Here is a 16614-nt window from a genome sequence, read left to right on the forward strand (position 1 = left end):
GGATCTTAGATGATGTGTTTGGGCATGTACCTTTTAAAAAAATGTTTTGCTTGAGAGAGAAAGGAGAGGGAGAGAAATATGGGTCGGCTGCCTCCTGCACGCCCCCTTCTGGGATGGACGAGTGCCCTGACCGGAGTCCAGCAGGTGACCTCTGGTGCAGGGGACAACACTCAACCACTGAGCCACACCGGCCGGCTGCACCTTTTCTTTTTAGATGTTAGTGTTGACAGCACAGCAGGTTATTATTGCCGACGGTCTCTCCTCACAGCGTTATTCTAGGCTTCCACACGGGGGTCAGCACACGACGGCCGGGCAAATCCAGCCTGAGTACCCGAGCTGGGATCAGCTGGCTTTGCATCCTCAAGCTAAGAATAGAACGACCTTTTTACATCGTTGAAAAAAATTTTATGACACATGCAAATATGAAATTCAAATTTCACGTCCTAAAATAGTGTCGCCGAGCACAGCTGTGTGCATTCCTTCCTGTGTCAGCTGTGGCTGCTTCCCTGCATAATGTCGAGTCGCTGCAGCAGACCCCATGGCCCTCAAACTGAAAATATTTACTCCCTGGTCCTTCACAAAAGGACCCTGTGCTAGTGCCTACGAATAACAAGTTTCACGGAGCACTTCCTGGGGGGTGGACCGACGATGAACGGCCCTGCCTGCAGCCAAGCCTTTTGCCAGGAGACTTGAGTGCCGCTTTCCCTCTGGCCCTGGCACAGTCACATGACCTGCTTTGACCAACGCGAGTCAAAGAGACACAACACAAGTAGAGGCCTGACATGGCCTTGCTCACGGGGGCTTGTTCTCCTGCTCCTCGGCCACTGTCACGTGAACAGACTCAGCTAGTCATGGACGGGTCATGTGGACCCGAGTGAACAGCCCCGTCATCCCCGCGGAGGCGGCCTGGGTTAGCCAAGAGCCACGGGGCCCGGGGCCATCACGCTGCCTGGCTGACCCACAGCTGACCAGACTCATGAGCGAGCCCAGCAGAAATCGCCCGGACTCGGCCAGGCCGCCTGAACCCAACTCAAGAGCCGCGTGACCGTTTGTGGTTGTCTGCGCTGAATCCGGTGGCGGCTCCTCACACACGTTCTGGCAACAGACAGCTGAGACCCTGGGCACACGGATTTAAAAAATGTCTTTGCCAACACGGGCTAAGGAACATGTCTACGCTGCTGACGGGGGGCGGAGTCTGAAGGAAGCACAGAAGTCTGGACTCCAGGGGCGGGGTGGGGCATCAGGTTACATTTTGAATTCCTCCAAGAATATCGTGTGTGCACAACGGGACTCGATAAACTGTATCATGTGTGTATGCTCTGTGGCCCGAGGCTGGGACTGGGCCTGCCTACCAGGAAGGGGAGCGATCTAGACCGACGGACACCACCACTTCCATTTATTCCCTATTTATAAAACGTAAGAAACAGAAAGGGCCTTGGGCATAGAATCTCAACGTCCCAGGCGTGGTCAGTCAGCAGCACAGAAACACCCCTCTTTGTGTCGCCTGGTCCTTAGGATGTGGAGCAGAGCGCAGATGCGGGGAGTTCCCACGGATAAAGCCGAGGGCCCTGTGAGCAGAGCGGGGAGGAGCGGGCAGAGCCGAGAGGGGCCGGGGGCTATGCATGGCCTGGAGTCTGCACCGGAACCTGAGTTTGCAAGAAGGAGGATCTTGCTTCTCAGCTGCTGGACACAACTGGCCTGAGCCTGTCGGCTGCGTCCTGGGCCCGGGGCCATCGTCCCCCTCGCAGATCCACATGTGGCCCCTGCCAGGCAGGAGGCACCCATCAGTGTGACGCGTCACCTTCGGACTTGCGTGAACTCCTTGCGCAGCCACACGGAGTCCTGGTAGAAGCGAGGGTCGCCCAGTCTCACGGCCGTGCGTTTGTAGAAGTAACAGTACAACACCGCCGCTGGGGGCGAGAAGAGGAGGCCGGGCCCCTGAGGACTTGCTTCAGCGAGAACGGAGCCCCAGGAGGCTGGAGCCGCCTCCTGACGCCCAGGGACTCCCTGCAGCCGCGGGCAGCAGCCCTGTTGTTGGTGTGGCTGTCCCCCGCCCCCCCGCCGGCTGTGGGGGGCTGACAGGCCAGGACCCAGGCCCTTACCACGGGGGCCTGAGGCTGCCCGCCCTTACCTAGCCTCTGGGACACAAACAGCGTTTGAAGCCCCTCTGTCCAGACAAAGCGGTTGGAGTCTTTCCAGCGTAAGTTCTGCAGGAGACAGGGAGGCAGGAAAGGTCAATGGCCCGGTGCGGCCTAACGCCTCCAACTGGTGAGCCGCACAGTGGCCGCTGGTTTAAAGTCAGGCTGATCTCACCCTCTTTCCACAGCCCCCAGTGGTGGTCCTCAGAGGTGCCTCAAGCGCCCTTTTTTGCTGTGAAGGGAGGAGGTGTGAACTACACTGGTTATACCTTCACCCCACAGCCCGGCCCAGGAGGAAGGCCATACTAGCGCAGCCTCGGGGGCACTGCCGTCCTTGAAAAGCTCGGGCTCAGAGCTGTCAGACGAGGGCTCGGGCACCGCGGGCGTAATCACGGGCTTCCCAGGACACGGCCAGGACCCAGAGCAGGGACCATCTTCTCTAGGAAGCACCTGCGACCCGGGCACAGCCGGCTCCCTCCCTCCGAGAAGGTGGCTTCAGTACCGAGATGACCAGACCCCCGGAAGCTGTAATGCGCCCCTCAGAACGCGACTTGGGAAACCCTGGGACACCCGAGGGAGGAAGCCCGTGAAGCGGAAGGAACCTGGAACCACGAACACTGCGTCTGCTCTGCGCCCATCGAGCGCCGAGGAGGCACCTGGCGTCGGCTCTCCTGGGGCGACAGCGGCGCGGGGGCCAGAGGCACAGACCGGCAAGCAGCACTCTGGCGTGGCTCTTTCCCATAAGACACCGGGGCCTATAAAGTCCCTGGGTCAATACCCATCCAAACAGATGAGAGAGATTCAACTTCCCGTTTGGGCCCCAGGAGACCTGTTTGGGGCGAAGGTGAACTGAATGTTCCAGAAGCTGGTCTCCAACACGGAAGGTCGGGCAAAAGTGCCTCGGAGACTCACATCCCTTAGTCCCGGCCACACTCCCTTCACCTTTCCGATCCAGGGTCTGGGTGATGTGCAAGAATGATGCCGGCCCCCGAGGAAAGCTATTCCTGGCCCTTTAAGGATTCAGAGGTTCGCAGCTCCCCACTTACCATGACCCAGACGTGGAGGGCGATGCTGAGGGCGAAGTACACGGCCGTCAGGACGATGGTCCCCTTGAACTTATGGAACAGGAGGCTGACCAGGCCGGCCTGGAAGACGAACGTGTTGAAGAACATGAGGAAGATGATGATGATGTTGAAGAGGATCGCGATGTCCTGGATGCTGCAGGCAAATGCAACAAAGCACAGCCATGGGGCGGCCGTGAGGGGCACCCGGACTCTGTCCTCCTGTGACCCCGTCCTCCGAAGCCCCCCGAGGGAGCATGCGCTCTGGGCCCCAAATGAGATGAATGAAACTAAGGCTCCCACTGGCCGAGCAGCTAGTTACAGCCACAGACAAGGCGTCCTGCTGACACGCTTCCCTCCAGGAGCCCCTGGGCGCTGTGGGCAGCTCGTCCCTCCCTCTGTCCAGAGCCGCCATGCCGGGCACACAGCCGGGCGCACGTCCTAGCAGACGCTCCCATCCAGACTGCAAAGCGCCTGCTGATCTTTGCACGGCTGTGCCTCAGGGCCGCTCAAGTCTCAGCTCAGGTGTCCCTCTTCACAAAGACTTCCTTTAGCGCCATTAGCTAAAGTGGCCCTTCCCTCCCCGCCCCTCCCCAGCTACTGCATGTCCATTGCATGACACATCACTAGTTGAAATGACCCTTTTAAAATATGTGTATATTCCCTGTCCACCAGAAGGGAACTCCACGAGGGCAGGAGGTCGGGGTCGCCGCTGTGACGAGAGCGCCGTCTGGCAGGCCGGGGCACTGCCTCATGGAGGACGGTCACGCCTAAGACTGCACTTTCCCCCGGAACTGCCTCATGGAGTCTCCATATGTTACTGTGAAGGGAAATGCCAACAGCTTCCATCGTGTGAGTCACATATTTTATGAATACAACTGCCCTTTAGCTTGCCATCTTGCAATCCTCCTCATGGCCACAGGAGACAGTATTTCTGCTCACAGGTGCAGAAAGTGACAGGGTTAGCAGTCGGACCCCGTGTCTATGTGAACTGCTCCCGTCTCCCAGGCCCTTGTCAGAAGGAGAGAAGCAGGACCTGTGGCGTCTCCATGGTCCTCGTACTTCCTTCCTCAGATTCCCTATTAGTAACTTAAGGCCTGACTGTCCAGGCCTCACGCTGCTTGTGGTGGGCGGTCAGTCCCACCCACTGAACTCACATGAACAGCACCAGCTGGATGACGGGCGCCGCGCGGAGCAGCTCCGAGAAGGAATTGACAAAGAGGTCATAGGTCAGCAGCAGGAGCTGCAGAGAGAGCACCAGGCTGTAGCCGCTGGCCTGCAGCATCTTCCTCTGCTCTCGGCCGCCGAGGGCACATTCCACGTCCCCCAGACAGCACCCGACTTGCCCAGCGCCCAGGGAGAAGAATCAGAGCTGTTTCTTTTACTCTAAGACAAGAGCCTGTTGGGGCAAAAAAAAAAAAAAAGTGGTTAAAAGTTCATGAATACAATGACTACATGAATATATATAAAGGGTGTCCCAAAATTCACGCAAGAAGTAATTTTGATAGAAAACACAGGTTTATAATTAAAAATTGTAAATTTTTTATGGATTCATAAAGTATACAGTATAGGGTTATGTATGGAATAGCATATTGGGTAAATGGCCTCCACGGCTTTGCTGGCACATACGCACTCTTTTGTTATTGCCTGAGCAGCCGCATTTTCGAAGAAGAATGGTCCGATGATGCCTCCAGCCCAAAATTCACCAAACAGTGACACGTTGTGGATGTATCTGTATCTCAACAATCACTCGTGGATTTTCTGAACCCCAAATGCGACAATTTTGTCGATTAACCAAGCCATCAAGATGAAAATGAGCCTCATCGAAATTCAGCCACATTTATGCAAAACGGTCAGGGAAAATTTCAACAAAAGAGTGCGTATGTGCCAGCAAAGCCATGGAGGCCATTTACCCGATATGCTATTCCATACATAACCCTATACTGTATACTTTATGAAGCAATAAGAAATTTACAATTTTTAATTATAAACCTGTGTTTTCTATCAACATTACTTCTTGCGTGAATTTTGGGACACCCTTTATTATGGGCCAGGCACCATAGTAGGTGCTTGGATACAGCAGTGAACAAAACCACCACCAACAACAAACCCCGAGGAGGCACTCCCTCCGGGCACCTCACCCTAACCTTCCCCCGCACTCCATGCTGGGAACTTGGACACTCAGAGCTCTTTCAACCACTTTGAGGCCAAAGGGCTCCAGGAGCACACGAGTGTCTGGTCGTGTAATAATACCGATTCTAATACTGATACTTACTGCGGCTGCAGTCCTTTACATGTGTGCTGGGACCAGTCTAAGACTCCTATTGTTTAAATCTCACAAAGTAGAAGATACTCCCCATTTTACAGATGGGACAACTGAGGTCCAGAGACATGAACTAATCTGTCCAAGGTCACACTGCTAGTAAGCGGCAGAGCTGGGATTCGGATCCAGGCAGTCTGGTCTGGGTGCTCTTACCTACTGCACAAAGTGGTCTCTTACATTACTGACAGGCCGATATGGAACCAGGCAGGAACATGTTGGCACAGGAGAAGTGGGAAGTGGTGCAGGCAGAAAAAGCTGAGAGGAAACAGTGCTCTCCCGCAGAACTGCGTGTAAGGTTATGAGAGCAACACAGTGGGCACCAGGGAATGGAAGCTGGGCCTTTATTTCCATACTAGAGGCCCAGTGCACGAAATTCGGGGGTCCCTCAGCCCAGCCTGTGCCCTCTCGTAGTCCGGGAGCCCTCAGGGGATGTCCGCACTGCGCTCACCGCTCCCCCTGTGGGAGCACACTGACGACCAGGGGGCAGCTCCTGTGTTGAGTGTCTGCCCCCTGGTGGTCAGTGCATGTCATAGCAACCGGCTGTTCTGCTGTTCGGTTGATTTGCATAATAGCCTTTTATTGTATAGGAGGATATGACAAGACCCAGAAGTTGCTCTGGGGGTGTCCTGTGACCACTCCATCTGGATTAAATGTATGAACAAATTTCAAAATGCTTTGAGGTGGCCCGGCCGCAGTGGCTCAGTGGTTGAGCTTCGACCTATGAACCAGGAGGTCATGGCTTGATTCCTGGTCAGGGCACAGGCCCGGGTTGCGGGCTGGATCTCCAGTGTGGGGCGTGCAGGAGGCAGCTGATGGGTTATTCTGTCATCATTGATGTTTCTCTCTCTCCCTCCCTGAAATCAATAAAAATATATTTTTAAAAAATGTTTTGAGGTGTTAGATTGAGATTGAATTAACATCTGTAAAATGCTTTACAATGTACAACTCTTTTCAGACTTATTACTTTGTTTCATCCCACACCGGCCTGCGCAGCAGCGGTTAGCGTGCGTGTGCCCCCATCTCACAGAGGCTGAGGGGTCAGGAGCCTCGCCCATGAAGGCCCGCCTGCTGAAGGCCCGCCTGCTGGGGGTAGGAACGTGGTTTCTCTGCGCCCAGCTTCCTCCTTCATCAGATACTGGTAGTTATCGCGTACTTACCAGCACCGAGGCAGCTTCCTCTAACCCTGCAGCAACTCTGCAAGGCGGGAAAGCATGATCCCCATCCTGCAGGTCAGAGTTCGGGTCACCGGCCAGCGGGCAGGGGAGTGGAGCCGGGATGCCGCCGCCCGCCGCGCGCCCTTTGCCCCAGGGCACGCCCCCTCGCCTCCCCGAATCCGCTTTAACAACGGGGCTGCCTCGGCAAGAAGCCAAAACCCAAACAACAACAAGGCGCGGACTTCCGGACACTTTCTCTGCTAGTCCTCAAGCAGCGCACCTCAAGCCCCAACGTCGGTTGTCATGGAGACACCGTCCTGGCTTCCGGAAACCGGTTCAAATTCCGGAAGTGGAGGCGGAGGTTTCCTCGGCCCGCTCTGTGGACGGCCGGGTGGCCATGTTGGGGCCCAGCTTTCCTGGGCCCGACCCTCCGCGTGGCCTTGCTGAGCGCCAGCCCCTGGCGGGGGTTTCGCTGGGCCCGAACATTTCGGGGAGTGAGGGGCAGGGCGGGCCCGCGATGGCGTTGCCGGCCCCGGGGTCCCCCGGCTTGGGGGTGGGGGTGGGGCGCCCGCGGCGGAAGTGGCGGGGGAATCAGCTGCTTGGCGCTCGAGGAGAGGGCGACTCCGGACTTCATTTCCCAGGCGGCCCCGCGCGCGACCGGAAGTTCCCTGAGCCTTTAAATGGTCAACGCGGCTTCGCCAGGCTATTCCGGGCCGTGGTGCCCCGTGCGTGTGTTTCTCGTGGCTGTTCTGTCTCAGTTCACCTGGGACCCTCGAGAACGGCCGCCGGTGGCAGAGGCGGGTCTCGGAGACCCCAGACTCCGCTGCGTCCCACCGTGGTTCGGGGGTGAGAGCCCGGGCTGGGAGTTCCGGGGCCCGGGTTCGAGCGCTGCCTTTGCTGCTGCCCCGCTTCGCACTGTCGCGGGCCTCGCCCGGCCTCAGTTTCCTCCTTTAGGGAGGGGACACCGTCTCCGGGCCTTCCTCCCACCGGCGGTGGCTGTGCCGACACCGAATCTCTCCGGAAGGCGCGTCGGCAGTGGAGCCCGGCGCCTTGGTTTTCGCCCGCGCTTGGCCGGGGCCGCCTCCGTCCCGGAGGGGAGTCGGGTGGCCCCCGCGGCCCCGGGATGGCCCTCGGACCCCGGAGCCAGCCCCCCGCACCGTCCGATGGCGGGTCCGCAGTCACTGTGCTAAGGGGGGCTTTGCTGGTCCGCCTCGGGGCTGGAACTTGGGGTCCCCCGCTCCCGAGCCCTGGCCGCCCTCGGAGGTGAGGAGCCCTCCAGTGCGGGGAGCGACCAGGGTTCCTGCGCCAGCCCAGCTGCTCTCCTGGGCCGAGTCCCATTTCTTCTCTGGAGCCAGCGTTTTTTATTATTTTTATTTTTTGAGAGGACGTTCATTAAAGCTGGGGTCCGTGGAACAGGGCTGAGGGTAGACGCAGCCGCAGGAGAGAGCCGAGGCCGGGGCGGGCTGCTTTGGCTCCGGAAGCGCGGAGGAGAGGGGCCTTGGAGACGGGTTCAGGGTGAGCCCGGGACGAGCTGCCGCCGCCCGCTGCTCTCCTGCTTGCAGGGCTTGTGGGGACCCTTAGGGTGTAGAGAGCGAACCTACCTGGGAGAAAGGAGGGGTGCGCGTGCTCGAGCATTCAGGACTTGAGCTTCCGGATTCCTAGAGCCCCCCTCCACCTGGGAAGGGAGAGCAACAACACGACTGTCCTCTCTCTCATCCATTTGCGTTGGAAGTTGTAAAGGTAACACTGTACGCGTTTGACATGGAGCCTTTTCCTAGTCGAAGAGCTGCCTGGCCACGCAGGCGTCTCTCCCTCGGCTGCCCTTGCTTTGTGGGGCTTCACGGCTGTTGCATTTCTTACAAAGGCAAGACCCTCCACCAGCAAAAAGGTTCCGCCGGCTTTATTGCAACACTCGCCTTGCTGTGGTGTCCTGGAGCCAAACCCACCAGGTCTCCCTGCTGCGCCCCAGGTCTGGGGGTGTCCTAATTACTGACAGGCCGATATGGAACCAGGCGGGAACATGTTGGCACAGGAGAAGTGGCCCCTCCAGGGCCTGCTGTGTCCGTACCGATCCTGCCGGGCCGAGCTGTGTGCAGCCTGGGAGACGGAGAACCCTCCTGCCGAGGCCCCAGGAGAGGTTTAGGTTGGAGGGCAGACCCCTTAAGTCGGGTCGGCAGGCCTCACCACGGGCCACAGCGGGCTCCCCTGAAGGGCCTGCGCATTCTTAAGTGGCTGAAGAGAAGTGAAAAGGGTAAAATGTGGAGATGATAAGAAATTAGTCTCCGTGTCCGTCAGTAACGCTTTGGAACACAGCCACGGTCCTTTGTGAAGGCGTCGCCTGTGACTGCTCGCACTGCATCAGCAGAGGTGGTGCTCGGGTGTGACAGCCGGGACGGCCGGCCGAGACTGAACTATCTACCATCCTCCCTTCACAGAGGAGTTCTCGGACGGACGTCTCTGAGAACGGGTCCCCGAGAAGCGAGGGCGGAACCGGAGGCCACGCCGCGGTGAGCACCTGGACCAGCACCACCTGCCCTCCGGGTGCATGAGGGGGTGTTCTCAGCGTCTGACTGCCGCGTCCCCGTGTCCTTCCCTGTCCTCTGCGTGGCTGTATCTCAGGCAGAGGGAGGGCTCGTCTGTGTACTGTGCCCTGTGCCCGGTTCCACGCCTGCCCCAGCGCAGTAACAGGACCTCTGCCAGGGCGTGGGTCCAGTCCCTTTTGGGTTATATTCTTTTCTCCTTTAACAAAGGAAAATGCTGAAAGTAGATGTTTGAAGGGTGGGGCCCACTGACCAAGAGCTCCTTCTTGCTGACTTAACCCTCCCCGGGGGGCGGGGTGGGGTGGGGGTGACTGAGCATCTGGTGACCTGAGGCTCCCTCTGCTCTCGAGGGAGCTAAGGGACAGCTCTGAGCTCCGGGTTGAGGAGGGAGGAAGCTGATGGCTTGATTGTGCCCTTCCCGCCTCGTGGAAGCTGGCTTCTTTCCGCAGACCTCAGGTGACCTTTATCCGAGGTGATTGCAGCTTGGATCGCTGCCTGAGAGCTCAGTGTCTGTTTCCGGTTAGGTGGACACCTGGCTGGAGAGAGCTGGCCTGGCACAGAGTCAGGGCCACTGAGAGGCCTGGGCAGGCACGAGGGCCATGAGCCTGAGGTTTTTGTTTTTGTTGTTTACATACTTTTATTGATTTCAGAGAGGAAGGGGGAGAGAGAAAGAGACATCAATGGTGAGGGAGAATCATTGATCGTCTGCTTCCTGCACACCTCCTACTAGGGATCGAGCCCACAACCGGGGCATGTGCCCTTGACCGGAATCGAACCCGGGACCCTTCAGTCTGCAGGCCGATGCTCTATCCACTGAGCCAAACGAGCTAGGGCCGAGCTTCAGGTTTTTGCTGGTAGGTTTTTTCTTAGCGACGACACTAAGAAAAGTGCAATACTTGACTTTCACTGTGTCCTTACATACATTTTCTCACTCCCTCCTGACAACCTGTGGTCAAGGCAAAAACATGGGCCCTGAAGGCAAACCGGTCAGGGTTTGAAACTTCCTGCTCAGTGACTGGGTCTTAGTGCCGGCTACTTACTCCTCCTGAGCCTCCGCTTCCTCATCTGTAACACGGGGAGGTACCTCCTCACAGGCTTGCTAAGCGGAGTCCACGGCATCGTGTGCGTAAGGGTCCAGTGTGGGTCTGCTCGCAGCTGCCTCACCGAGTTATGTCCTCACAGCTGTGCCCCTCTTCCAGCTGAGAAGACTGAGTCCTGCGAGTGCTGCGTGCCCGCTCAAGTGCCCCGCCTCGCCTCGCCCCGCCTCGCCCCTCTGCAGCCTGCCCGGGTCTAAGGTAAGGAGTAAGGAGGAAAGGGCTCCCTCCTCGCCGCCGCTTGTGAGGCGGTCCACCCTTTAGGGCCCCTCTTCCCTCTGTGAGCTGGTTCAGATCCAGGGGCCTCACCTGCAGGAAGCCACAGCGCCACCTTTTGGTGAGCCCGTGGGGTGGAGAAGGGGCCCGCGCCCCCTGCCCATTAGCTGAAGGCAGTGGCACTGCCCGCTACGCCCCACGCCCACCTGCCTGACTTGTGAGGGCAGCTGGGGGCCTCGCGCCCTCCAGGCCTGGCACCAGAGTTGCTTTCTGAGTTATCAGTTCGGGTGGAAATACAGCAGGTCCTCGAATAATGTGGTTTCATTTAACATGGATGAGACGCGGTGGGGACTTCACTCTTGTTTAGAACAAGGAGGCTGGGGTGAAACTGGCTTCATCGTCTGTCAGTTCGCCACAGCGGCAAGAACCCACCGACCGTGTCAGGTGAGGACGCACTGTAAACTCCTGCTTTCTAGAGCGTGAGTTCTCGCTTCCTCTTTTCTCCTCTGGACTTTCCCCAGAGGAAGAGAAAGCGGAAGGCTCAGGCCTGGGGATTAGCCGAGGCCGAGCCCAATTCAAGGTGTGGAGTGGGGATCGGGAGGGGAGGGAAGGCCCGGCCCACAGACCTCACCATCGGGGAAGAGCTGTTCTGTAGAGCGGGGCCCAGGGCCCGTCCTCCCGGCGGCCCGAGGGAGCGTGCCGGCTCCTGTCGGAAGTGCGGGCCGGGCCTCGGTGTGATCCAGCCGGAGTTTGATTCCTGCCCCTTCTTGCCGTGAGGAGGTCGCTCTTTATCTCCGGGCCCTGTGGGCCCAGAGCCCTGGCACCAGCCACAGCAGAGGAGACGCCACTCTGGGCCAGCCCCAGGCCTGCTGGGTGCCCTGTGTGCTGCCAGGTAGGGGGTGGGGCCTCAGTCACGGTCCCTAACCAGGGGTCCGGCCTCACGGGGTGGTGCCCAGGGGAACTGAAACAAAAGTGTCCACCCTTCAGACCGAGAGCGCGGTCTTCGCGGGTGTGGGCGCACTGAGCGGAGGGACACGTGGCTGCTGCTGCTTCCAGGAGCCTGACCGGAATGGCCGAGGGACGCTTTTACCTGTCGGTCCTGGCGCTGTCCTCCCTGGGCTTCATGTGTGTCCTCTTCACCGTCTATTGGATGTGGAGCTGGCACGGTGGCTTTGCCTGGGATGGCAGCATCCTCACGTTCAACTGTCACCCGGTGCTCATGGTGGCTGGCATGGTGGTGGTCTACAGCGCTGGTGAGTGAGGTCAGCGTGGGAGACGGGCCGAGCAGTCCCTCTCCGGGCCTGGCCTCTGTCACTGTTGGGCTCAGGGCTGTGGATGTCGGGCGGTTGGTCTGCCTTTGGGCCCAGGTGTCAGTCGGAGGAAGAAGCAGTGAGAATGGGGCATGTGGAAAGGGCAGCTTCCCAGGTATTTTCTAGAAAAGGGCCAGGGAGTAGGATCAGGCTTTGCAGGCCACATGATGGGTGTTGCAGCGACTCAGCTCTGTTCTGTGCTCTGAGAGTGGCCCTGGAGGACGGAAACACGTGCATGGCTGTTCAAGGAAGCTTCCTTCACAGAGATGGGCGGGCGGGGCTGGGCCTGGGAGCTGCAGTTGGCCGTCCGGCTCTGGGAGCAGGAGGTGGACGCCTCTGTTGGCCTAGAGGGCCCTGCATAAGGGGTCTGCTTACTCCTGCCGGACCCATCTTGGCCCCGAGCGTCCAGAGCTGGGCGTGGGGCCCAGGAGGGCCTCCTTCCCCCACTTGTAAACGGGGACGTGGGGGACACTGTGGGAGCAACTTACCGTGTGCTTCAGGTCATCACCCCATTTTGCCTTTACAAGAAGCTCGTGAGGCGGGCTCTGTTGTTACCCTCCTCCAGATGAGGACGCTGAGATTAGAAAGAGGATCCAGGCGGCTAGGAGGCGGAGCCAGGGTCTGGACCCGGGTCTGACCGGCAAACCTGCCTCCAGACCACCTTGGGTATCGCAGTGACAGAAGGGCAGGTCCAGGAAACCTGTTCCTCCCTTTTTATCCCTGTCCCTTCTCTCCTGCCTTCATGGCTGGCCGGTGTCGCGGAAATGCTGCAAGGATAGAAGACGCCGATGAGTGTCCTAGCATTTCCTGATCATGTCCTGGCATTTCCTCCTTCCCTCCTCGGAGGCTGTGTGGGGACATGTGGGTAATCCCCTAACGTGGGGCGAGCACGAGGGGAGGAGGCCGAGCCCTGGACTGCTCTCTCCGGCAGCGTCACTGGTGTACCGCCTGCCCCAGTCCTGGGTGGGACCCAAGCTGCCCTGGAAAATCGCCCACGCGTCCCTGCACCTGCTGGCCTTCATCCTGACCGTGCTGGGGCTGGTGGCCGTCTTCAGATATCACAACAATCAGCACATCGCCAACCTCTACTCCCTGCACAGCTGGTTGGGCATCACCACCGTGTTCTTCTTCGCCTGCCAGGTGGGTGCTCTGCCCTCCTTAGGGTTCCCACCGCCGGATCAGCCATGGCTCTGCTTGGGGCTTCACTTGCATCAGCACCGAAGGACAGGTGCGGGCCCTGGCCTCGCTCATTGCGTGGAGGCGGCCTTTGCAGGCACACCCTGTAGGTGGGCATTTGAAAGGGCCATGGAGACTGTGGCTCCCGCACTCACCCTGCGCCCATCACCCTGCTGGCCTGCGGTTCCAGAGCGCCGTGGGCAGGGGTTATGAGCCAGGACGCAAGGAAGTGGAGGCCGGCAGGGATGACTGCAGGAGAGGGGGTTGTAGCTGCGCAGTCATGAAAGGTTCTTGTTTGTGTAGGAGAAACAGATCACAGTGAGGACGCCGTGGTGCTGGGGCAATTCCTGGTGGGAGGTTTGATGGGAGCGAAGGGAGAAGGTCCCCTGACCAGTCGGAGGCGCCTGTGGTCACGGGCGGCTCAGCTCCTTCTCCCTGCGTCGCAGTGGCTCCTGGGCTTCGCTGTCTTCCTGCTGCCCTGGGCGTCCCTGTGGCTGCGCAGCCTCCTCAAGCCTGTCCACGTCTTCTTCGGAGCCTCCATCCTCGCTCTGGCCATGGCGTCCGTCATTTCCGGCATCAATGAGAAGCTCTTCTTCAGCCTGTGAGTGGGTGGGCCCTCTGCGTGGAGGGGGAAGAGCAGGGTCTTCAGATGGCTCTGTGGTCACAGCCCTGCCGAGGGGGGACTGGGGGGCCGGGCGTCCTGGTCTGGAAGGCAGCGGCCTTTCTTGGGTGAGCTTGGCAAATTGGTCCGTCGGTATTTGTCTAGCATCACACAGACGTAGCACCTGCTGCACCAAACTCTTCTAACATAGTCCTCGGGCTGCCCTACGACATGGACACTGTGTCAGGGCCACTTACAAATGAGTTCCTCTCAGGGAGAGGCGCCCTGAGGTATTTGTGGGGGCTGGGGCTCAGCAGCGTGTCAGCACTGCGGGTCCCGTCCCGGGAGCTCGCTACCCTCTGTGCATGGCCCTGGGTCTCGCACTGGGCGAGGACCGGGGAAGTCTCTCGGGCCCACGTTTCTGGTCACCCACAGGAAGAACGCCACCAGGCCCTACTCCAGCCTGCCCGGCGAGGCTGTCTTTGCCAACGGCACCGGCATGCTGGTGGTGGCCTTCGGGCTGCTGGTGCTCTACATCCTGCAGGCCTCATCCTGGAAACGCCCGCAAGTGGGGATCACGACCGAAGGACAGGTGCGGGCCCTGGTCTCCCCGGCCAGGCTGGGGGAGGGCTGGGTCCAGAGAATGGTCACCAGGAGAGGCGTGGGCCTTACCAGGAAGACTAACCCAGGAACGTGGTGGGGAACCGGGCAGCTGGAAGGTGGGGCACTGGTGTCAGGCCAGCCCATCCCCGCCATCGGAGCAGATGCAGCTGCCCAGGCTCCGGGGCTCCCGGGGGCCGGTCCACCGGGAGAGGACGGGGGTTACTCCCTTCCCCAGATTCTTGTGGCTTCAGGAGGGAAAGTGTGGCCTCACCCTCCCCAGGGGAGCCTTGGGCGTGAAGAGGGGTGTTGTCACTTCTGTGTTCCCAGCTCGAGGCTGGTCTCGCAGGTGGTCGAGCTGAGTACTTGGAGCAGGTTCTGCCTGTTGGCCACTCGGCGTCTGAGGGGTGGGGTGAGGGGGGTGTCAGGCTGAGGGGCTCGGGCTTCCCTGAAAGATGCTGTGACTTGGGGACTGAAGGTTGGGGTCTGTGTGAACAGCCCAGACCTGGTGTGATGCCTGCAGGTCAGGGGCCGTTTTGACATTAGGCCTTTAACCCTGTGCGCCTGCTGTCTTCCAGCCCCTGTTGCGTGAAAGGGAGTGAAGTGAGAAGGGACGCAGGAGCGGTCGGGGTGCGTCTGGACGCCCTCAGCACCTCTGCTCTACCTGGGGCTCCGGCGGTTTGCCGAGCCCCCACCTCGCCCGCCCCGTGGGCTGCTCTCTCCGCCACGTGCTGCCTACGCGTCTCTCGGTGCTCTGACTTCCGCTCTCCTTCCTGGCATCGACTTGTGAGGTCCACCCTGTACACAGGCCCTTCCTGCCCTGGCTGCGTGCGCACCCCTGCTCCCTGGCTCAAGTCCAGCCGAGCTGGTTCCCTAGACACCTCGGGAGGTGGTGGCAAGTCCCAGCAGCTCCGATGGCCCGACTCCAGCGCCGTCTGTAATGTGAAGTCAGCTCTCCCTGGGACGTGCATGTCATTTAGGCACCCGCCATGGCTGGCCCCTGGACTTGAGGCTGGGAGGGAGGGGATGACAGAGCAGCTCTGCAGGGAAACTGAGGCTGCCTGCTCTTCGCCGTTCTGTTCATGTCTCAAGTCCACTGTGACCGTGTGGCGCCATCGCTTCTCATTGCTGCTACAGCCGGGACCTGGATCCGGCCTGTCCCCGCCAGGCAGCCAAGGAGCCTGGAACTTGCTGTCCCCAGCTGTCCCAGCGGGGAGGGCTGGCAGGGGTGCCTTACTCTCCTTTACCAGGTTAGGGCTTCCCTGCCTGTCCCCGGCCCCCACGACACGACCAGCGTTGGGTGCTTTGTCCCAGCAGAGCCGAGGACCACGGCCACCTTCGCAGGTTTTTGCTGAGCACGAGTGCCTCACTGCTCCCACAGCGGCTGCCGCAGGCCCCAGCCCGCCTCGTGCAGAGGGCAGTGCGAGCGGAGCTTTTTAGAGAAGTGGGGGAGGGGCCTAGCTCGTCTCCTCCGTGTTGGGGCTTCGGCTTTTCCTGCCTCCACATGAGTCCTGCTGGGTCCCGGGGCCACACTGCTGTGCGCCCTGGGTCTGAGTGTGCTTCCTCTCCGGCCCATGGCGATGAGGCCAGATGCCAGCAGGAGGACTCTGCCTGAACCTCTGGTGACCGAAGGCTCCAAAGCCACCTCGATGGCTGCCAGGCAGCTGGGTCACATGACCCCCCCTGACCACATGGGTAGGCATTTCACCTGTTTGTAAAGCCTGATTCTCATTAAATATGTTTTTAAGAACCAAAGCCTCTTCTACTGAAATGAGATTGTGGATAAGGGAGCTCTGGGCGGTGAGGAAAAGCCCAGGACAGTTCTGACCCTGAGGCCTTAAGAGGACTGTCGCCCGGAGCCGCTGCTCCTGCTGTGGCCCCGAGCACTTCCTGGTGTGTGCTCCCACACCTGCCCGAGGTCACCCCACAGGAAGTGGCAGCGCTGGGACCCACTGGCAGGTGTCTGATGCCAGTCTCCTCCCCAGCTGCTGGGTGTGTGCGTCTGCGCACGCTGATAACCGCCTCGTGGTCGGGGACCGTGGGGTGGCTGGTGCACAGGAGCCCTGGGCTGAGTGAGTGATGGGCCCCCCCAGTGTGACCAGCTGTAGTGTAGGTGGTGGCGCAGGACCTGGAAGTGGGGTGCAGACACCAATGAGAGGAGTAACCCGCAGTGAGTGGCCCCCGGACTGTGCTGAGGCTTCACATCGATTCGTTGGATCCTTTTCTATTGTCCCCACAAGGCGGGCGCCATTCAATTTCCCAGATTCCAAGAGGCTAAATGACAGGCCTGAGCTTCTGGAGCTGGTCTGAAGCAGAACAGGGACCCAGCTGTGTCCATGTGAGGGCACACCAGGCCCTGGGACCGCCCCTGCACGGAGCACGGGTCGGGTGTGCGCTGCCC

The 16614-nt window shown here is 59.8% G+C and overlaps 2 protein-coding genes across 13 annotated transcripts; one reads left to right on the forward strand and one right to left on the reverse strand.

Annotated features, from left to right (window-relative positions):
* Positions 1 to 1375: 1375 nt before the first annotated feature.
* Positions 1376 to 7213, reverse strand: TMEM138 (transmembrane protein 138). The gene is made up of 5 exons (XM_006107237.3): positions 6680 to 7213; positions 4357 to 4598; positions 3185 to 3356; positions 2132 to 2207; positions 1376 to 1910 (listed from the first exon to the last, which is right to left on the reverse strand). The coding sequence occupies exons 2-5, from the start codon at positions 4482 to 4484 to the stop codon at positions 1798 to 1800; spliced, it is 489 nt and encodes a 162-aa protein (XP_006107299.1). The 5' UTR covers positions 4485 to 4598; positions 6680 to 7213; the 3' UTR covers positions 1376 to 1797.
* A 111-nt stretch (positions 7214 to 7324) lies between these two features.
* Positions 7325 to 15968, forward strand: LOC102431760 (cytochrome b ascorbate-dependent protein 3). Of its 12 annotated transcripts, XM_023747964.1 has the most exons (9): positions 7359 to 7522; positions 9112 to 9183; positions 9947 to 10070; positions 10416 to 10511; positions 11514 to 11779; positions 12768 to 12976; positions 13459 to 13613; positions 14049 to 14205; positions 14792 to 14947. In XM_023747964.1, the coding sequence occupies exons 5-9, from the start codon at positions 11596 to 11598 to the stop codon at positions 14813 to 14815; spliced, it is 729 nt and encodes a 242-aa protein (XP_023603732.1). In that variant the 5' UTR covers positions 7359 to 7522; positions 9112 to 9183; positions 9947 to 10070; positions 10416 to 10511; positions 11514 to 11595; the 3' UTR covers positions 14816 to 14947. The 12 variants fall into 12 exon arrangements, with proteins under 12 accessions (XP_023603730.1, XP_023603723.1, XP_023603722.1 ...); XM_023747955.1 differs by lacking the exon at positions 14049 to 14205 and having other exon boundaries at positions 7337 to 7522; positions 8990 to 9183; positions 14792 to 15968; XM_023747954.1 differs by lacking the exon at positions 14049 to 14205 and having other exon boundaries at positions 7337 to 7522; positions 10399 to 10511; positions 14792 to 15968.
* Positions 15969 to 16614: the final 646 nt, after the last annotated feature.

The sequence above is a fragment of the Myotis lucifugus genome, unplaced genomic scaffold (assembly GCF_000147115.1).
Source record: "Myotis lucifugus unplaced genomic scaffold, Myoluc2.0 scaffold_1074, whole genome shotgun sequence".
Taxonomy (NCBI): domain Eukaryota; kingdom Metazoa; phylum Chordata; class Mammalia; order Chiroptera; family Vespertilionidae; genus Myotis; species Myotis lucifugus.